Source organism: Sus scrofa, chromosome 8 (genome assembly GCF_054392235.1).
Source record: "Sus scrofa isolate SSC_HxYL_T2T_F1_AM1 chromosome 8, Sscrofa_HxYL_maternal_Yorkshire_Landrace_v2.0, whole genome shotgun sequence".
In the NCBI taxonomy this organism is placed as follows: Eukaryota; Metazoa; Chordata; class Mammalia; order Artiodactyla; family Suidae; genus Sus; species Sus scrofa.
This window is the reverse complement of record NC_139390.1, coordinates 127,329,298-127,352,434: the sequence shown is the minus strand read 5'-3', so window position 1 is coordinate 127,352,434 and position 23,137 is coordinate 127,329,298. Positions and strand designations below refer to the sequence as shown.

General features: G+C 36.7%; 1 protein-coding gene across 51 annotated transcripts in view; it reads right to left on the bottom strand.

The window, feature by feature from the left end:
• The window catches only part of TRMT10A (tRNA methyltransferase 10A), a 38,308-nt gene that overhangs the window by 7,590 nt on the left and 7,581 nt on the right, over nucleotides 1-23,137 (bottom strand). For 40 of the 51 annotated variants that reach the window (XM_021100342.2, XM_084970713.1, XM_005653610.4 and 37 more), the window contains 6 exon segments: nucleotides 21,187-21,349; nucleotides 17,586-17,657; nucleotides 15,932-16,006; nucleotides 13,665-13,814; nucleotides 11,369-11,474; nucleotides 9,839-10,100 (listed from right to left, as the gene is read on the bottom strand). In XM_021100342.2, the coding sequence (XP_020956001.2) occupies nucleotides 9,839-10,100; nucleotides 11,369-11,474; nucleotides 13,665-13,814; nucleotides 15,932-16,006; nucleotides 17,586-17,657; nucleotides 21,187-21,349 (828 nt within the window). 51 annotated transcript variants of the gene reach the window in all.

The following is a 23,137-nucleotide window of genomic DNA, read 5'->3' as shown; positions in this document are numbered from 1 at the left end:
TGCCACTGGATGGGCAATGGACCTAGAATCTTTGTGACCCTCCCTCTGCCCACTGTGAGCCAGCACTAGCCCTGGGGTCCCCTTGAAATCTGCATCCAGTCACCCTATGAATAGGACTCACTAAAAAGCAGCCAGCAGCATCCACACAAGGCAGATCCTGGCAACCAACCAGGAGAGGGACCAACCTTGCCTACAAGACCACTCATACAGTCAGCCTGCCACAACAGAAGGACTCACACATCCCTCTTAGGGGAATCCTCAAGATTATACAGCTTGAATGACAAGAAGGAAGTGCACTGCTGGATGCATAGGATGTCTCCTACAGAGGGCCACTTCCCCAAGTTTGAAAAATATAACCAACCTGCCACATATAAGAAAATAAAAATATCAACTTAGAAAAAATAAGGTGACAGAGGAACATGTTCCAAATGAAGGAACAAGATAAAAGCCCGAAGAACTAAACGGGAGATAGGCAATCTACATAAGAAAGAGTTCAGGGTAATGACCACAAAGATGATCAAAGAACTTGGGAAGAGAATGGATGCACACAATGATGAGCTGGAAGTTTTTAAACAAAGATTTAGAAAATATAAAGTACAACCAAACAATATTAAAGAATACAATAATGAAATGAAAAATTCACTGGAAGAAATCAATAGTAGACTAAACGTAACAAAAGAATTGATCGGTGAGCTAGAAGACAAAGTAGTGGAAATCATAGCCACTGGACAGAAAAAAGAATGAAAACAAATGAGGACAGCTTGAAAGACCTCTGAGACAGCATCAAGCATACTAAAATTTGCCTTATAGGCAAAATTATGGAAAGGTAAAGGGCCTGAGAAAATATTTGAAGAGATAATAGCTGAAAACTTCTCTAACCTGGGAAAGGAAACAATTACTCAAGTCCAGGAAGTGCAGAGAGTCTCACAGAGAATTAACTCCAAGAGGAACACACCAAAATAACAAAAATTAAAGATAAAGAGAGGATACTAAAAACTGCATGGGAAAAGCAACAAATAACATACAAGAGAACTCTCGTAAAGCTATCAGCTGATTTTTCAGCAGAAACTCTGTAGAACAGAAGGGAATGGCACTATATACTTAAATTGATGAAAGAGAAAAATCTACAAAAAAGAATATTCTATTCAGACTTCATGGAGAAATCAAAAGCTTTATAGACAAGCAAAAGCTATGAGAATTCAGCACCACCAAACCATCTTTACAATAAACACTAAAGGAACTTCTTTAGGAAGAAGAGGACCATAATTAGAAACAATAAATTTACAAAATGGAAAAGTTCACCAGTACAGGAAAGCATATGATAAAAGGTAGGAATTATCCATCCACAAAGCTATGAGGGAGGGTTAAAAGACAAAAGTAGTAAAATCATCTGCAGCCAGAATAAATGGTTGAAGGATACACAAAACAACTGGCTCTCAGCTATGATATCAAAAACAAGTACTTGTGAGGGAAGGAGAGTACAAACACAAGCTATCTAAAATGCATTTGAAATGAACAAATTTGCAACTTAAAATAACCATGTATATATATGGAGACTGCTAAACAAAACCTCATGGTAACTGCAAATCAAAAATGTGCAATAGGAGTTCCTGTGGTGGCGCAGTGGTTAACGAATCCGACTAGGAACCATGAGGTTGCGGGTTCGATCCCTGCCCTTGCTCAGTGGGTTAACGATCTGGCGTTGCTGTGAGCTGTGGTGTAGATTGCAGACGCGGCTCGGATCCTGCGTTGCTGTGGCTCTGGTGTAGGCTGGTGGCCACAGCTCCGATTCGACCCCTAGCCTGGGAACCTCCATATGCCGTGGGAGCGGCCAAAGAAATAGCAAAAAGACAAAAAAAAAAAAAAAGCAAAAGGAATTGAAACATAAAACTAAAGATTGTCATCAAATCACAAAAGAACAAAAGAAGAATGGTGGGTAGACCTACGAAAACATCTAAAACCATTAATAAAATGGAAATGAGAACATACATATCAATAATTACCTTAAATGTAAACAGACTAAATATTCCAACCAAAGACACAGACTAGTTGAATGGATACAAAAACAAGACATGTATATATGCCACCTACAAGAAACTCAATTCAGATCTAGAGACCTGAACAGACTGAAAGTGAAGGGATGTATAAAGGTATTCTACACAAATGGAAATCAAAACAAAACCAGAGTAGCAATACGTAGACAAAATTGACTTTAAAAAAAAAAAGAACATTACAAGAGAAAAAGAAGGATACTGTGTAATAGTCAAGGGATCAATCCAAGAAGATGGTATAAATGTACTCAACAAAGGAGCATCTCAATGTATAAGGCATATTAACAGACATAAAAGGAAAAATTGACAGTAACACAATAACAGCAGGGGATTTTAATACCCCACTTACAAAATGGACAGCTCGTCCAGACATAAAACTATAAGGAAACACAAGCCTTAAATTTAATACACTGGACAAAATGGACTTAACTGATATTTACAGAGCATTCTACCTGAAAGCAGAATACACATTCTTCTCAAGTGCACATGGAACATTCTCCAGGATAGATCACATGCTAGGCCACAAAACCACTCTCAGTAAATTTAAGGAAACTGAAATCACACAAAACATCTTTTCTGACCACAATACTGAGATTACAAATCAACTACATGGAAAAAAACTGCAAGAAAAACATGTGGAAGCTAAACAATATGCTACTAAGTCACCAATGGATCACCAAAGAAATCAAAGAGAAAATTAAAAAATACTTAGACACAAATGAAAATGAAACACAACCACCCAAAACCTATGAGATGCGGGAAAAGCAGTTCTAAGAGGGAAGTTTACAGCAATACAATCTTAATTCAGAAAACAATAACACTCTCAAACGACCTAACCTCATGCCTAAACTATCTACAGAAAGAAGGAAAAAACCCAAATTTTGCACAAGAAAAGAAATTATAAGGTTCAGAACAGAAATAAAAAGAAATAGAGACTAGGAGTTCCCATTGTGGCTCAGCAAAGATGAATCTGACTAGCATCCATGAGGACACTCACTCAGTGGGTTAAGGATCTGGCATTGCCGTGGGCTGTGGTGTGGACTGCAGACTCAGCTTGGATCTGGTGTTGCTGTGGCTGTGGCTGGTGGCTAGAGCTCCAATTCAACCCCTAGTCTGGAACCTCCATATGCTGTGGGAGGTGCAGCCCTAAAAAACAAGACAGACAGAAAGAAAGAAAGAAAGAAAGTAAGAGGAGTTCCCGTCGTGGCGCAGTGGTTAACGAATCCGACTAGGAACCATGAGGTTGTGGGTTCAGTCCCTGCCCTTGCTCAGTGGGTTAACGATCCGGCGTTGCCGTGAGCTGTGGTGTAGGTTGCAGACACGGCTCGGATCCTGCGTTGCTGTGGCTCTGGTGTAGGCCAGTGGCTACAGCTCCGATTGGACCCCTAGCCTGGGAACCTCCATATGCCGCGGGAGCGGCCCAAGAAATAGCAACAAGAACAACAACAGCAATAACAAAAAAAGACAAAAAAGACAAAAAAGACAAAAAAATTTTAAAAAATAAATAAAGAAAGAAAGAAAGAAAGAAAGAAATAGAAACTAAAAAAAAAAAACCAACAGAAAATATCAATGAAACTAAATTTTTGCAGATTACTTTTTTGTAATTTCATACAAAAAATAATAGAATAGAAAATATCAATGAACTAAAGCATTGAAAAGATAAGTAAAATTGATAAACCTTTAGCCAGCCTCATCAAGAAAGAAAAAAGAGAGGGCCCATCCAGATGGATGAAATAAGAAATGAAAAAAGAGTTACAAGTGACACCATAGTAATGTAAAAGGACCATAAGACACTACTACAAGCTACAATATGCCAGTAAATTGGAAAAACTAGAAGAAATGGACAACTTCTTAGAAAGATACAATCAATGTCCCGAGACTGAACAAGGAAGAAATAGAAAATATGAATAGACGAATTACAATACTGAAATTGAATCAGTGATTAAAAACTCCCAACAAACCAAACTTCAGGACCAGATGGCTTCACAGGTGAATTCTACCATTTAAAGAAGAGTTAACACCTATCCTTCTGAAGCTATTCCAAAAAATTGCAGAAAGAGAAACACTTCTCATTCTATTAGGAATTCATTCTATGAGGCCACCATTACTCTGATACCAAAACTAGACAAAGACAACACTGAAAGAAAATTTATGGGCCAATATCAATGATGAACATAGACACAAAAATCCTCAACAAAATACTAGCAACCCAAATCCAATAATACATTAAAAGTATCATACATCATGGTCAAGTGGGATTTATTCCAGGGATGCAAGGATTTTTCAATACCTGTAAATGAATCAATGTGACACACCACATTAGTGAATTTAGAATAAAAACCATTTGACCATCTCAACAGATGCAAAAAAAGCCTCTGATAAAATTCAACATCCATTCAGGATAAAAAACTCTCCACAAAGTGGGAACAGTAAGAACAAACCTCAATGTAATAAAGGCCATATATAAGAAACCCACAGCTAACATCATAATCAACAGTGAGAGGCTAAAGGCATTTTCTTTAAGATCAGGAACAAGACAAAGATACCCACTCTTGTCACTTTTATTCAACATATTTCGGAAGTCCTAGCCATAGCACTCAAGAGAAGAAAAGGACGTAAAAAGAATTCAAATTGGAAAGGAAGAAGTACAACTGTCATTGTTTGCAGATGACATAACATTACATGTAGAAAATCCTAAAGGTGCCACCAGAAAATTACTAGATCTACCCAATGAATTCAGTTAAGCTGCAGGATAAAAAAATTAATACACAGAAATCTACTGCATTTCTATACAGCAACAACAAAAGATCATAAAGAGAAATTAAGGAAACAATCCCATTTACCATTGCATCAAAGAGAATAAAATACCTAGCAGTAAACTTACCTAAGGAGGCAAAAGATCTATATTCCATAAACCATTAAGATGCTAATGAAAGAAACTGAACACAATACAGATGAAAGATTTTCCTGTATTAGAAGAATCAATATTATTAAAATGACCATACTACCCAAGGCAATCTGCAGATTCAGTGAAATCCCTATCAAATTACCAATGCCACTTTTCACAGAACTGGCTGGAACAATTTTAAAATTTGAGTGGAAACACAAAAGACAATCTTGAGAAAGAAGAATGGAGCTGGAGGGATTATGCTCCCTGACTTCAGACTATACTACAAAGCTATAGTCATTAAAAAGTATGCTACTGGCACAAAAACAGATACATAGATCAAAAGAACAAAATAGAAAGCCGCCCCCCAAAACTCCATGCACCCACAGTCAATCTATAACAATGGAAGCAAGAATAAACAGTGGGGCAAACAGTCTCATTAGTAAGTTGTGCTGGGAAAACTGGACAGGTACCTGTAAAAGAATGAAATTAGAACATTCTCTAACACCATATACAAAAATAAACTCCAAATGGATTACAGACCTATATGTAAGACTAGATACTATATAACTCATAAAGGAAAGCATAGGCAGGGCCCTCTTTGACATAAACAGAATCAATGTTTTTTTGGATCCGTATCCTAGAGTAATAGATACAAAAGCAATAATAAACAAATGGGACCTAATTAAAGTAAAATACTTTTGCACAGCAAGGGAAATCATAAAATAAAAAAAAAGACAACTTACAGAATAGGGAAAATTTTCTGCAAATAATGCTGACAAGAGATTAGTTTCCAAAATATACAAACAGCTCACACAATGCAATTAAAAAAAAATCATCCCAATTAAAAAATGGGCAGAACACCTAAACAGACATTTCTCCAAAGACATGTAGATGGCCAACAGGCACATGAAAAGTTGCTCATTATTGCAAATTATTAGAGAAATGCAAATCAAAACTACAACAGGGTGTCACCTCACACCAGTCAGAACAGCCATCATCAAAAAGTCAATAAAAGATAGGAAGTTTGCCTTGTGGTTCAGTGATAATGAACCCAGCTAATATTCATGAGGACTCAGGTTCTATCCCTGGCCCTGCTCAGTGGGTTAAGGATCTGGTGTTGCCGTGAGCCATGGCATAGGTCTCAGACTTGGCTCGGATCTGGCAATGCTGTGGCATAGGCCAGCAGCTGTAGCTCCGATTTGACCCCTAGCCTGGCAACTTCCATATGCCGAAGGTGAGGCCCTAAAAAGACAAAAAAAAAAAAATCATCAAAAAAATAAATGCTGGAGAGGTGTGGAGAAAAGGGAATACTCCTATCCTGTTGGTAGACATGTAAATTGGTGCATTTACTATGGAGGACAGTGTGGAGGTCTTTGTAGATATAATCAAGTTAAAGTAAAGTCACACTGGATTAGAGTGAACCCTAATCCAATGAGCAGTAACCTTAATAGGAGGACACAGATTCAAGCACAAAGGAGAGAGGGTAGAAGTTCATGTGACAAGAAAACAAAAGACTGGGCAGTTGAAGAAAACCAGGGATTGCTGGCAACCACTGAAAGCTATAAGAAGCTAGGCCTGGAAGACTCTCTGAAGGATTCTTCAGTGTTCTGAGGGAGCATGATCCTACCGACAGCTGGATTCTGGACTTTTAGTGTCCAGAACTCTAAAAGGATAAGTTTCAGTTGTTTTAAACTACTGGTTTACAGTAGTTTGTTATGGCAGCCCTAGGAGAAAAATTCAGGGCTTTAAAATTAGTGAAAATCGAACTACAGAGTGTCCACCACTTTTTCTTCCCACCTTTCAGTATTAAACTGTACTTTATTTCACATGGTGTAATTTAAGTAAAAGCATAATATTCCTATGCTACTAATTGTATTTATTCAGAAAAACCTCAAACTTTGGGAAACAAAACCTGACATAGCTTTGTTCTTCTAGAATTGTGGAGGCTATTCTCTATTTACATATGTTGCTCAGAGACCTTACTTTAAATGGGTAACTATAATAAATTACTAACAATAAAGCAATATAAGAGACAGTGAACGTCAATATTAAATTCAATGAACTTTCTACCAAATATGTATATAATATGAGGTGCCAGTGAGTAAAAAGAACAGAAAGTTAATTTATCCAAACTATATAAAGTCTTCTGAAATCTTAATTCAACTGCAATAAAGCACAATCACTTTAAATATAATTGCTCTACATTTACTCGTAGGAAGCTAAAACATCTCCTAGCCCCATCTTCCCTTGCCCTCACTCAAATGTTCAGTTATGTATTTTGCACTTTATCAAATTAAAATTCACTGGTGTTTTTCAACATAATCCTTCACATAATTGATACAGATATATGACAACTCAATCCTATTATCCTCAATAATTGAAAATCACACAATACGGACAAATAAATGTATATGAAATTATATGTATATTTTCACACATGCTTATATTATTTATAGAAACAAACATTTATATTAGCTTGAATACTATTATATTATAGTAGGCAGATACATATATAAAGTTAACTTTACTCACTTTAAGAACCAATATATTTTATTTTAAAGAAGTATGTACAAAAGAAAAGGAGCTGCTAAGAGTTGCTTTTCTAAGAGCTGTTTCTTTTTATTTTTTAAATTTTTTTGGTTGTGTGCACAGTATGCAAAAGTTCCTAGGCTGCACAACAGCAATAACCAGAACCACAGCAGTTTCAATAGTGGAGCCTTAACCCAGTGAGCCACAGGGAACTTCTAGAGCTGCTTCTTTTTAAGCTTAGGTAATAACAAATTTGCCCTTCAACAGCCTTTTAAAATAACCTAGTCTTGGGACTGGAGCTCAACTTCTCTCATTAAAATAACAAAATTACAACCAAATGCTGAACAACCTTCAACCAAATGGACTGGAAACTTTCAAAAAGATATCCTATTCCAGAAGACAGAGAGGAGGCTACCTCAAGAGGCATTTTTTCATTGGGCATTTATTTCCCCCGCTGGAAACAGCTAAGGTATGTTTTAATTTGTTCTGTAAGTCCCCAAATGAACCTGATGTGTATTTTCTTTTTAGTTGGTATTTTATTATTTCAAATTTTAGTAAATAATTTGTAAGTAAATGGTATAGGTTGCTTGGAGGACTCTTCTTTTTTGCTTGTTAGAGGGAAATTAGATGTGATGTCATATTTGTATCCAGCAATGGTAATTTGAATTTTAAGATTGTAGTATTTATAAAATCACTTGTGAAAATAAACATATGCTGCACAGTGTTTTACAATTAAGAATGTCACGGCATATTTTAGTTACATTCATTTGGGTTATTAATAAAGACATAAAAATGTTAGGTATAACTAAACTTAACTGGTATTTGAGGATAATCACTCTAATTGGGACCAATATAAATGAGTAAGTTTTCCTATGACTTTAATTTATTCCTTAAGCATTCAAGCTGCCTAGATTCTCTCAGCTGAGAATTGATGAGTGTTTTGTTGCTATAAACTCATATACATGCTCTAGTAAGGGCTTTGTGTTATGTGCTTTTTAAGAACAAATCATTCTTAAACTATAAGAGTAAAGTTAAAGCGTTTAATATCTATATCTATTTCATGTATGGATTAGGCACCAGAAATTGAATTCATAAAATCTAAACTATTTTCTAAGAAAAAATTCAACGACAATAGAAATGAATGATAAGATAATATGTTTGAAAGAAAAACCCTCAGATCTATTGATCCTAAGTGAAATTTAGTCAAATAAATTACAGCAGGTGGAAAACAAACAAGCAAACAAACAAAATCACATCTAGTCTGGAATTACTGTCGTGGATCAGCAGGAATTAATCTAACTAGCATCCATAAGGACATAGGTTTGATCCCTGGCCTTACTCAGTGGGTTAATGATCCGGCATTGCTGTGGCTATGGTGTAGGACAGCAGCTATAGCTCCAATTCAACCCCTAGCCTGGGAACCTCCATATGCCGCGGGTACAGCCCTAAAAAGACAAAAAATAAAATAATCTAGTCTGAAAAATTAAATTTTGCAATTGAAATAATTTACCATCATTATTGAAATTAAGAAAATATATTAAAGAGAGTCTTAATTCTTCAGTGATTGCTTTAAACCACAAAGACATCACAAGAAGAGCAGAGATGGATTCCACAGTTAAAAAGAAATCAATTGTTCAGCTAATCAATCTTACACTTCTTCCTACAATCACTATACTCCTTTGAAGTTATTAAACTGAAAATAAAACCTGCAAGTACAAGGTAACCTCCATACAGAACATTTTGGCAGACTTAATATCTGACTCCACAAATAAGTTAAGCAATAAATCAGAAAGACATTGATATAAACATATAATAAAACTGAAAGGTCAGAAGCCACATTCTGAAGAATATAATCCAATTAATAAAAGAGAAAGAAGGTTTACTAAAAAAGTAAAATTCTCGAGAAATGCTTATTTGAGGCTTGGAAAATTGTTATATTACAACTGAAATCTTATTTAAAAACAAAAAAATGCTTTCTTATGAGGACTTTCTTTTTCAGCTGCCCCCATGGTATATCAAAGTTTCCAGGCAAGGGATCAAATCCCAGCTGGAGCTGCTACCCACACTACAGCTGCAGCCAAGAGCAGAGCCTTACCTCACTGTGCTGGGCTGGGGATTGAACCAGCGCCTCCACAGAGACGAGCTGGATCACTAACCCACGGTGCCACAGCAAGAACTGCTAATGAAGGCTTTTTATCACCTAGTTCTTTAAAAAGAAAAAAAAAAAAAAGCTTTACAAATTCACAACAGAAAGAAGAGAAAATGAAATTTTCTTTCAATTCAAATATTCTATGAAGTATCTCATTTTCTAATTTCTTCCTGGAACTTGAAAAAAAAAAAAAGAAAGAGAAAGAAAAAAAGACATTACTGTGGTACAGAGTTCACCGTAGACTCAGAGCTGTTTTCTTTATCCTGCTTTTCTTCATGTGGTGAATTTTGCTCATTTCTGCTATTTTCCTCCTCACTGGAATCACTGTTCAATCCACCTTCAGCTGTGGCGAATTCCTTGTCATGTGAGGAACTTTCACAGGCTTTGTCTGTGGGAACAGCTCCCTTCCTTTGGGGTAAGATAGTGAAAAATGCTTCTTGCCAGTCTCTTGTTTCCAGGTATTCCAGAATAATCTCAAACACTGCAATAAAGACAAGCCGAGCTCATCACAACACTGCATACTCTATTTTAAAATGCGCTGCTTTTGTGTTAAGGGTACGAGTATGTCCTACTAACTACTTTGTTCTTAATACTTCCTTCTCCTGAACGAGCTGTCAGAGCCAATATGCCCAAGGTTCTCAAGGCTGTTACCTCTTTTGTAGCTCTTCCTTAATTCAGTTCTTAAGCACTCAGGGTTGGCAGTTATAATCAATAGACAGAAGACCTTTTTTACTTCCTTCCTATTCTTCTCTCTTCTTTTCACTTCTTTATCCTGTATGTACCATCAGAAAACTAGGAAAAAAGGGTTATATTTCTTCTATCTTTCCTATATTGTGCCGCTCACTCTGGGGAATGTTTTGCATTTTTTATTTTTATTTTTTGGACTACGTCTGAGGCATGTGGAAGTTCATTAGCCAGGATCAAACCTGAGCCACAGCAGTGACAAAGCTGAATCCTTAACTGTTAGGCCACCGTGGAACTTTTTTAATGCTATCTCCAAGTCCTCTCACTTTAATATACTGTTGAAGGCTTAACTTGGATTCCTTCATGACAGAAAAGTAATTTCCACTATCAGAAGTCTTAGGGGAAGTTCATTCCTTGAACCAGTAAGTTCATTTTTATAACTCCCTAAAGCAGCCTGCTATAGAGAAATTTAAAAAGCCTAATAATAGTTGTACACTAACTACAAAAAAAAAAATTTAAAAAGCAAAATTCCATGCAAATACTTAAGTCCTAGAATGTCTATTACAATGTTATTTACAACAGTAGAAAGAAAAAAATATCAACCAGGGGAGAATGATTACATTACTTATATTTAGATGGTGGACCATTAAATAGTCATTAACGATGATTCAATAATATGAAAAAATATATTTATAAATGTGAGGGAAAGACCCCAGATTTATAATTTTTTATGCAATAAAGAATCCAAAAAAAAAAATCCAACTACATAATAAATAATATTATATATCCATAGGAAAAGAATTTGAAGAAAACAAATCAAAAAACTAATACCAAGTATCTCTGGGTACTGAAATTATAACCTATCTTTATACTTTTCCACGTTTTCAAAATTTTCTAAAGCATGCATGTATTATTCAAATTATAAATGATTACATTTTATAATTTTGTTTCCAAAATTGTTCATTTCCAAACATGTATATTTTCCACTTGTTCAAAACATAAATGAAATGTTCTTTTTCGCAACATTCACTCAGGTATGTTCTCAGTTTCCCCCTTAGAGCTTACCATGATTAACTGCCAAAACTTTTCTACTGTTCATCTTCACAAAATTTCCAAGGGGAAGCTGTGCATGATCAATTCCATAATCTGATGCTTGTTTATATGTAAGTCCCTAAAACAAAGACACTATAACTTGGACTAGAACATTACGTTACTTAAAGTTTAACAGAATAAATAATTTTAGGAAAAGACTTTAGTTCAGAAAATATTATCTGAAGAAGTGGGTGTGTTTAATTGCTAATTTGGAAACATTCTCTTGACAATAAGTATAGTCAGAGGCAGTTCCCATCATGGAGCAGCAGAAACGAATCCAATTAGGCACCATGAGGTTGCAGGTTCAATCCCTAGCCTCGTTCAGTAGATTAAGGATCCAGTGTTGCCGTGAGTTGTGGTATAGGTCAAAGAAGAGGCTCAGATCTTGTGCTGCTGTGGCTCTGGTGTAGGCCAGCAGCAATAGCTCCGATTAGATTCACTAGCCTGGGAACCTCCATATGCTGTGGGTGCGGCCCTAAAAGAACAAAAGACAAAAAAAAAAAAAAAATATAGTCAGAATGCAGAGGGCATTTGTTTTAACCAATTTACAAATAAGGAAAGCAAAGACATTATATTCCTTGTGCCATCACAAAGTTCCTCGGTGGCAGAACCAAAGGAAAAACCTGGCTCATGCCTCCTGATGCAAATAGCTTCTCGTGTCACACTGCCTTTCTTTCAGTTTAAAGTACTCAAACTGAATTCCTAGAGAAGCATCATTCTACCCACGATTTTAAAAGATAAAACTATTCAATTACATTAACACTAAGAGACACAAATGGCAAAGACAAACTAAATAAAAACTTGATTTGAAAAAAAAAACAAAAACAAAACTTGGGAGTTCCCGTCGTGGCTGAGTGCTTAACAAACCCAACTAGTAACCATGAGGTTGAGGGTTCGATCCCTGGCCCCAATAAGTGGGTTAAGGATCCGGCGTTGCCGTGAGCTGTGGTATAGGTCACAGACGTGGCTCCAATCTCACGTTGCTGTGGTTGTGGTGTAGGCCAGCAGCTGTAGCTCTGATTACACCCCTAGCCTGAGAACCTCCATATGCCGCAGCTATGGCCCTAAAAAGACAAAAAACAAAGCAAAAAAAAAAAAAAATTTAATTGCCTATAAATTATTTTTCCTCCCTGTCAAGTAAAAGAATGCTGGATATGAATTCTCTCTTCTAAAACTTAAAATCTTTAAAGCCTGGGTCTAATCAGAAATGAAAGGGCCAAAAGATACAGTACAGAGAAAGAAGAGCAAATTTCTCAACTAGTATTTTAGAGACCAGTAATTAATAGCAGACTGAGTTAACTGCTTTTGAAAGCAAAATTGTTTCAGTTTAGAGAAACATACAACATTAGACCATACAACATGGTTCTACATAAATAACAAAATAACATTTTTCCACTAAGAAAAACTAAAAAGGTTTAAAGATCATTCTGATAAAATTTCCTATGATGCTATAGAGCTAAAATGTCTAATAGGAGCCACATGTGACTACTTCAACTTATCTGCATTTTTTAAAATTCAGTTTCTCCATTAAACTGTGCAGATTTCATATGCTCAGTGGCCACACAGCTACCATACTGAATAGGATGATGTAAACATTTCCAACAATGCAGAAAGTTCTACTGTTCAGTGGTGCCTCATTAGAATAATGAATTACTTCATATTATTAGACTGACAACACCTTCTCACTCAGCAAAAGAGCTGAATTGAGCCTGATACTAAGTAGCCTGCAAAATACAAAATAATGTTTTCTTTTAAAAAGTGTTTTTGTTATGTCATTAGAATGAGGGTAAAGAGGTGGGAAGAGACAAAAGTATAAATTAAAGAGAACAGAAAGCACATCTCATGATAATCACAAATTTGAAAACTGACAAATTTACTGACTTTGGTATAAATTTTGATATAAATTACTATAAATTTTATCAGTAGCCTAGAAATTATCAGCAGCATCTTCTATGGATACAGCAAATCATTTAAGCATGTGGGCACCAAAGCCATCGACCTGGTTTCAAATATCTGCTTTACCACCCATTACTATTGATTTTAGACTTAACTTCTCTGTACCTCCAGGTCTAATAATAGTACTGACCTCACTGGGCTGCGATGAGGATTAAGCACACTGATGTGTGTGAAATGATTCCTCAGCTAGAAAGGCAACTGAAATATCGTGGCACTCAATAAACATCAGCTATCAGCATTAATTGTTATTATCGAAAAACCTGATACATCAATTTTAGTTATATGCCAAAAAAAAACAAAAACAAAACTGTACCTTGTGATGGTTGTGATCTACTAATCCTCCAATCACATAGGCCTTTGATTCATCTAATTCCTTTAGTACATTAGGTGAATCTGATGTCAGATAAATCAGGTCTTCTTTCTTAATGAATTCACTATAGTGCTCTGGTTTGATATGGATATCCTTTAAAACACATTGGGAAAGATATTAATGAGTAGAGTTTTCTGAAAATTGGCTAAAAATGATTATTTTCTTTTTTCTAGAGAAACCCATCCAAAAAAACACAAGAAAAGAAGTTTGAAAGAATATTTTAACAATGTATTATTTAGAACCTATTACTTCAACATCTTATCACCTTACATCTCAATTACTTAAGGAGCCTCCTGATGTTATTTCCTTATCTCTAGCCTCAGATCTCTCCAATTTATTTCCACACATGGATGGTGGACTCTTCTGAAAACACTACTCTCAATGTTTTATCTTTATCTGTAGGACAAAATTCAAGTTCCTTAACTTAATAACTCTTTCCTATATATAGCACTAACCTACCTTTCTAACTTTTCCTGTTCCAACAAAACAAATGCATTTTTTGTCATATATCTGCTGACACTGTTCTCCAGCCAAAGAATGCCTTCTCCAATTACTTCCTTCTCCATCTATATGAATTATCAAAAGGAAAGGGCTGACAGATTTAATAAATTCCATGCGACTGCTTCCACAAAGATACACATTTGAAATCTTCTTCAACAAAACTGTCACATCAGAGGTGCAAGACTGAACAACAGTTGGCAGTTAGAATTTTGCAAACTACATTGACAGAATAAAGGAGGATGCATCATCAGGCTCAGATGGCATTTCCCAATAATTTTTGTGGAAATCAAAAGTGAAGCAGGAGACCTCTCACCTAAAATATATAACCTATTAATAAATGCCATTTTTCTGGAAAATGGTACATAATACATTTTATCCCTATGCTTAATAAGAGCCCCAAGAGGAATGCATATATTTAGAGACTAGTGAACTCATACCTCTCTGGAAAGCTGATGGTACAAAATAATAAAATTTAACAAGCCGCAAAATAAGTGAAAATATGCCAATTCTAACTTATTACATTCTTTCTCAGGAAAATAGGCATGAACATAAAACTTGGTAAATACATTGTACTTCTTAAAAAAGCCTTTGAAAATATTTTACACTATAGGCTGTTAATAAAATAAATGCAGTCATTATCATTAGTAAGACAGGGAAAGTTCATCACAGTGAGAACTGCCTTGGAAAAAGAAAAAAAAGTATAGGAAAAACCCACTACTCTGAGTAGAATAGTGAAGGTTTCCTCAGGGATTAGTACTAAAGCCAGTCTATTAGTCATCTTTGTAAATGACTGCGAATAGTCCAAAAGAATAACAAACACACACACAAAAAAAAAAACCCAAAAAACATGAGCCACATATGTAATTTGAAATCTTTTAGTAGCTACCTAAAAAAGGGAAAAGAGGAATTCTTGCTGAGGTGCAGTATGTTAAGAAAATGACTGCATTGACTTGGGTTGCTGAGGAGGTGCAGGTTCAAGTCTTGGCCTCGTGCAAGGGGTTAAAAGATCTGTAGCATGGATTGCAGCTGAGGCCCCGATTCAATCCCTGGGAACTTCCATTTGCTGCGGGTACAGCCATTAAAAAAAAAGTGGAAAGAAATAGATGAAATTCATTTTTAACACGTACTCAATACTCTATACCTGAAATCTTATGATTTCAACTTACAATAAACAAGTTTTTTTTTTTTAATTTTAAGGAGATACTTTACATTCTCTTTTTTTGTACTAAGTCTTTGAAATCCAGTGTCTATTTCACATTTATAGTGTATCTCAACTCAGACCAGTCACATTTCAAGAGTTTAACAGCCACATGTGGATAGGGATACAGCAGAGATTTAGGAAGAAAAAGAATGCAAGTACATTTCCAAGTTTTATTTGAATGACTTCACTCTTATAAATAATTTACAGGCAGTTTGCTAAGTAGAGATTTTATATAGGCCTTTGAAGTTTTTCCTTTTTAAAAAATGCATTTTAAAGTTGGCAGTAAAATAGCAAGTGAGATTTAATGAAAGCAAGTACAAACTGTATCTCAGTCTCTCAGCTTCTCCAATTGGTAACCTTAGACTTAGGTGCGGTGATACACAAGGTTTGGAGCTGCTGGGTCTTATATTTATATTTATTAGTACTACATAGAATTTAGGTTAAAAAATGTAGACCTTTAAACATAAAAATACCTGGAGTTATGTGAGAGTTAACTTATTTTAGTTACCTTCCAGTTGACCCATCCTTTGTCATTTTCATCCATGTTCTTTTTCAACTGGCCTCCATGGCTTGTCAAGTAAAACTGATAGAGAGTGGCAGGCATAGAAAGGGAGAGCAAATGACTATCAGAGAAAATATTTTATTTCCTTCATATACTCATCTAATCATCAATGAAACACAAAATATTTTCATTCTAGAAAAAAATAAATATATGACATGCTTTAAGCATCCAAGAATAAATTTGTGGTAAAATGGCATGTGAATTTCTGTGCATCTCCTAACCCACTAACTTCTGTATTCCATCTACATTTTCTTCTCATTTTCCAAAGTTTTTATAATCTGCCTCTCACTTTTCTATAAATTTTCTTTCATGAAAAGTTTCTCTTCCCTTTCTTTTATAACCACTCTATTTTTTTTATCAGTCCCAAGTTTTCATAATTTCTTCTTTACTTTTAACACTGAAATCTATTTCAAGTCTAATAAAGGATGAGGAGAATACAAAATGTAAAAATATAAAATTACTGGAGCTTCCATCATGGCACAGCAGAAATGAATCTGCCTAGTAGTCACAAGCATATGGGTTCAATCTCTGGCCTTGTTCAATGAGTCAGCTATGCGGTGTTGCCATGAGCTGTGGTGTAGGTCGCAGACATGGCTCAGATCCAGTGTTGCGGAGGCTGTGGCGCAGACCAGCAGCCGTAGCTCCGATTCCACCCCTAGCCAGGGAACTTCCACATGCCATGGGTGCAGCCCTAAAAAGCAAAAATAAATAAAGAAATACATAAATAAAATTACTACCACTTGATTAAAAAAAAACTAAACAAAAATATGTTAAGATTTTTCTGGTTCTTAACATCAGTGAGCTGCAGTTAGTTTTTAGGTCAACTAGAATGCAAACAAATTCTGTAAGCAAAACCTTCTTTTTTTTTTCCCCGGTCTTTCTAGGGCTGTACCTGAGGCATAGGGCCGTTCCCAGACTAAGGGTCGAATCGGAGCTGTGGCTGCCAGGCTACATCACAGCCACAAGAATGTGGGATCTGAGCCACATCTGTGACCGACACCACAGCTCAAGCCAATGCCTTAACCCACTCAATAAGGCCAGGGATAGAACCCTTGCACTTGTGGATGCTGGTCAGGTTTGTTGCTGCTAAACCATGACAGGAACCCAAGAAAAACCTACTCTTAAGAGCAGCTCAACCAGTCTCATAAACCACTCCCTCATTCTACCTAATAAATTAACTTCCAAAATTATCAGTGACTTAAAATCCTTTAAGGAGGAAAAAAGTCTACCCAACAAGCATTAGTACCCATCAGGAAGGGGCAATGCCCACACTTCCCAGAAAGGAAGAAACTGAGAGCTGAGAAACTGGTATAAAAATATGCAATGTCCTTTAATAAAGACGTCCAACTTCCCAGCAATGAAGAGGTCAATGTATATAAGACTGATGATGACTGGGCACAGAGTATCTGAGAACAACATGTGAAGAAATGTTTAAAATAATTTATTTTTGTAGGAAAAAGAACACTTTTCAAATAAGCATTTTGTTCTCTAGGAAAGATTATCTGTAAGACTCATTCTTATACTAAGGCAAATGGAATGACCTATGCCTTTTCTGGAGGAAGATATAAAAGGACTTGAAGTTTAAATTCCTCAAACATACCTGCACAGGATGCAGTGCTCGTCGATTTTCTGCATAACACCGTTGAATCTGCTTATGAAGTTTTTTAATGTCCTATAAAAGAGTACAATTTTTAAAGCAGTATTTTCAGAATTTTCTGTAGCCATTCCACAATCCTAGTGGAACAGAATAAGCAAAAGGGACAACTAGATAGATACACTTTTCTTTTGAAATACAAGTCCTTTCTGACTTTCCTTACATACTGACAAAATAATTACTGTAAGTCAATGCTTTGTAACCCATTATTTGTATCCATTTAAAATGCTGATTCATGAATTAAGACACAACAAAAGAAAAAAGAACCTCTTAGACCCACACTACTACAATTTTCATGACTTACCAAAGATTTCGGAAGTAATTAAACATTCTTTTCAGTAGCATTGCTTAAACAAATAGGTTTCTCAAACTATTAAGAAATAATTCTATTAAACCAGTCATGTTTCTTATTTTCTGCCTTTTGACTAGGATAAATAGCAAAAAAATCCCCTCAGCTCTTTACGATTAATATGCAGTTACTGAGTCTCAATCTAATGATGAGGCCGTCTTTCCCCCGGTTTATACATACATACATAAATAAAAGCAACTTATTAGCTACTTTAATGTGGGGTCAGAGATTTTGGAAAACATAATGTGAGAAGCATTTTAGAGGGCTCCAATCAATATGGTAAAATAGAAAGATACAGAACTCGCTGTTCCCACAAATACACTAACAATACATCTACATGTGGGACAATTCTCACAGAATACTTACTGAACACTAATAGAAGATCTCAGACACCCATAACTTCAGGAAAGATCTCCACATAATCATATAGGTGAAAGAAAAAAAAGGGGTGGGGGATCAAGATGGGACCTGTGCCCCTGGGAGGGAGCTGTGAAAGAAGGTTCATGCACCGTGGGAAGCCCCTACACCAGTAGGGAGCTAAGCCAGGACAGAAAGGGAGCTTCAATGGGCTCAGAGGAGAGTGCAGCAGCTGGAATGCAGCAGGCAGAACAGAGACCTACACAGATGGTGTGTGCTGCTGCCCTGTACTCCCCAGTCTGAGATGTACTTCTGCTGGTGTGCACGAGAGCTAGGTGTTAAAACTCGGGCTTCAGAGAACAGAACAGGGGAGAGAACTGGGGTTGGCTGCAAGAAGACAGCCTTAAGGGGCTGGGGTGTGCTACAGGCCACAACCACAGGTGTACACAAATGCTCAGGCCTGCCACAGAAGCAAAGCACTGTTAAGGAGCTGGCAAAGGGAGGGGTGGGGCCTGCCACAGCAGGCCCCTTCTCAACGTGCTCTCAGCACGTGCCGCGCTGCCTATGTGAGCTCTGAGGAGCATGCAAGTGCCAACGGGTGGCTTACATGCTGAGGCAGGGCTGAAGTCAGAGCTGATTTCCCAGGGTCATGTGACTTAAGAAGCACAACTGAAATCTAAGCCCTTTTTCCACAGCTGTATAATCCATGGGTTTAGGCTACTCAGTGCCTGTGGAACATAAGAGTAGACTTTGGGTGCTCCTGTGGCTGGGGTGCGTTTGGGCTTAGCGGCTGTAGCCTTTATAGGTGCACACGTGTGGAGGCTGGGCTGGGGTCTGAGCTGCTTCCATAACTTCCACAGTGGGTTAGGTGTGCAGTTATTGTGGTTCTGGTGCCTGACTTCAGTAGATCTGTGCTGGTGGCTTTGTGAACACAGCACCTGAAGAACACCAGGGCCAACTGTCTGTATTCCCATGGTTGAGGTGAAGCCAAGGGCAGTGCCAGCAACAGTGCACTTTGCCAGCCTGCCAATGTGCAACAGGTGACACCACAGAGCACACTTCCTGGGGGAGGAATACTCAGTGGCTCCTCTCCCATTGGGAGCACTCCAACACCATATACCTCACTCCACAGCTTCTAAATGGATCTAGGAGTTTGTATAACAACTGGGGAGTAGACCCTGCCCCCGACAGGGATATGACAACCACAGAGCAAAGAGGAGGCCCTGCTCAATATCCAGGGCAAGCTGTAGTCACAACGCCACCAGTCACAATTCCTATCAAGAGGATAATGGCCAGCACACAGAGGAAAGATGTGGTAGGCATACTAAAAGCAGTACTCACACCAAAAATACTAAACCCTTGTAAACCAATTCACACTGGTTACTCCCACATAAAAACAGTCCTCCAAGATCAAAGTAGATAATTGCTTCCCCTAAGCTCATAAAGAGGAACCAGTCCTAATTAAAAAACTAAGGGAATTCCCGTCAGCAGAAATGAATCTGACTAGCATCCATGAGGACGAAGGTTCAATCCCTGGCCTCACTCACTGGGTTAAGGATCTGACATTGACATTGCTATGAGCTGTGGTGTAGGTGGCAGACACAGCTCGGATCCTGCATTGCTGTGGATGTGGTGTAGGCCAATGGCTACAGCTCTGATTGGACCCCTAGACTGGGAACCTACATATGCTGTGGGAATGGCCATTAAAAAAAAAACAAAAAACAAACAAACAAAAAAAAAACCTAAGAAAATTCCCCTGAAAGAACAATGAAACAGAGTAATTTAAAAAAAAATAGCCAAATTTCTTCAGTCTAACAGACACCAGGTTCAAAAAGGAGATAATGAAAATACTGACGGAATTAAGAAAGGCTATCAAAAGAAATGCAGATTATTGTAAAAAGGAACTGGAAACTATAAAAAGAAGTCAACAAAAATTAGAAAACCCATTGACCAAGAAGAAAGCTGAGTTAAATAATGAACAGCAAACTGAATAATGCAGAAGAACAAATAAGTAACTGGAAGATAGAATAATGGAAATCACCCAATCAGAACAGCAAACAGACAAATGAAAAAAAAGCAATATAAGACCTATGCAAACTATTATATACAGAATGGATAAGCAACAAGATCCTACTATATTTAATATCCTATAATAAACCATTATGGAAAAAGAATATACAAAAATGTATATGGATACCTGAATCACTTTGTGGTACAGCAAAAACTAACAATACTGTAAATCAACTATACATCAATAAAACAAATTTAAAAAAAAATAGCCAAGAGGTGGAAACGAACAAATGTCCAACAATAGATGAATGAATAAACAAAATATGGTCTATATATACACTAGATTATTATTCAGCCTTAAAACATAAGAGAATTCTGATACATGCTACAATGCAGATGAACCTTGAGGACATTATGTTCAGTAAAATAAACCAGTCACAAAAGGGCAAATACTGTAGGATTCCACTTATACAAGGTAGCCAAAATATTCAAATTCATAGTTAGAAAGTAGAACAGTGGTGCCAAGGGCTAGGGAAGGCAGAATCAAAGTTGTTCAAAGGATATGAAGTTTCAGTTTTGCAAGATGAAAAGAGTTCTGGGAGACTGGCTGAACAACAACGTGAGTGTTCTTAGCACTACTGAACTGTACACTTAAAAATGGTTAAGATGATAACTTTTATTTTATATGTATTTTACAACAATTAAAAAGAAAAAAAATTGAAAAGATGCATTTCAGTATCACAGATTTATATCCAAGTCATTTATATACTAAAGCAAAAATTATTCACCCTAGTTCAGCTACAGGATTTTTCTGACAGTGATTTATGATACCTTTAACACCATCAAGCTGTCAAAACTGCAGTCAATGATAAGGCGGAGTGTGCTGTGAACAACATCTCTTCGAATACGTTTTCTGTCACTTCCATCTGAGTTTGATTCCAGCTGACACTGTCGCTCTAATTGCTTCCTCTTGCGTTTTTCCTTCCGCTTTTGTCTAAAATAATTGAAAATAACTTTATTTGTATATTCAGATATTTACACAATTTTTCTAAATAGAAAAAGAAACTACTTTTTTAAATCAGCAGGCTAAGCCGTAACAAAACTGCCACTTCCAGTGGTTCAAAAATTGTCAAATATCAGCAATTTTTATAGCCTGTCTAAAAGCTTTACATAAGAACTGAGTTTGCAAAAACAATGTAATGCTTTCTACAAAAATTCTAACTATATTGATAATTTCACTTATTATTGGTAATATACATACTTACAAAACTTAAAAACAACTGAGTTTGAGAGTTCTGATAAATTTTATTTTGATCATTCATCCCCTAAATGATTTTTGAACATTCATAACCATATAAAAAAAAGAGTAAAATTGTTATTCAACATAGGTCTTTAAGTCCTAACTACAGCAGTAAGAAAAACAAATAAAAGGAATTCAAAATTGGAAAAGAAAGAAAACTTTACTATAGATGACATGATACTATGCAATCCTAAAGGCACCATCAGAAATCTACTAGAGCTCATCAATGAATTCAGTAAAGTTGCTGGATACAAAATTAATATACAGAAATCTGTTGCATTTCTACATAGTAACAAGAAGATCAGAAAGTGAAATTAAGGAAACAATCCCATTACCACTGCATCAAAAAGAATAAAATAGCCAGGAAAAAACCTACCTAAGGAGGCAAAAGACCTGTACTCTAAAAACTGTAAGATGCTGATTTAAGAAACTGAAGACCACACAAACAGATGTAAAGATATACTGTGTTCTTGGACTGGAAGAATCAATATTATTAATGTGACCATACTACACAAACAAATCTACAGATTCAGTGCAATCCTTATCAAATGACCAATGGCATTTTTCACAGAACTAGAACAAAAAAACTTAAAAATTTGTATGGAAACACAAAAGACCCCAAATAGCTAAAACAATCTTAAGATCAGATGAATGGAACTGAAAGAATCAGGCTCCCTGACTTCAGACTATACTACAATGTGGTATATACACACACACACACACACACACACACACACACACACAAATATTACTCAGCCATAATGAAGAAAATAATGTCATCTGCAGAAACATGGATGGACCTAGAGATTATCTTATTTATTTATTTATTTTCGTCTTTTTGCCATTTCTTGGGCCCCTCCCGCAGCATATGGAGGGTCCCAGGCTAGGGGTCTAATTGGAGCTGTAGCCACCGGCCTACGCCAAAGCCACAGCAACGCAGGATCCTTAACCCACTGAGCAAGGGCAGGGATCAAACCTGCAACCTCAGAGTTCCTAATCGGATTCGTTAACCACTGTGCCACGACGGGAACTCCGAGATTATGTTACTAAACGAAGTAAGTCAGAAAGAGAAAGACAAATATCATAACACTTATATGTGGAATCTAAAAAAAAAAGATACAAATGAACATAATTACAAAACAGAAATAGGAGTTCCTGTCATGGTACAACGGAAACAAATCTGACTAGGAACCATGAGGTTTTGGGTTCTCTCCCTGGCCTCACTAAGTGGGTAAGGATCCAGGGTTGCCGTGAGCTGTGGTGTAGGTTGCAGACGTGGCTCAGATCTGGCGTTGCTATGGCTCTGGCATAGGCCGGCAGCTATAGCTCCAACTGGACCCTTAGCCTGGGAACCTCCATATGCCATGGGTGTGGCCCTAAAAAAAAAGACCAAAAAAAAACCCCCCAAAAACCAGAAATAGATTCACAGATATAGAGAACAAATTTACAGAGGGGGAACAACAGTAGGGAAGAGGCGAGATA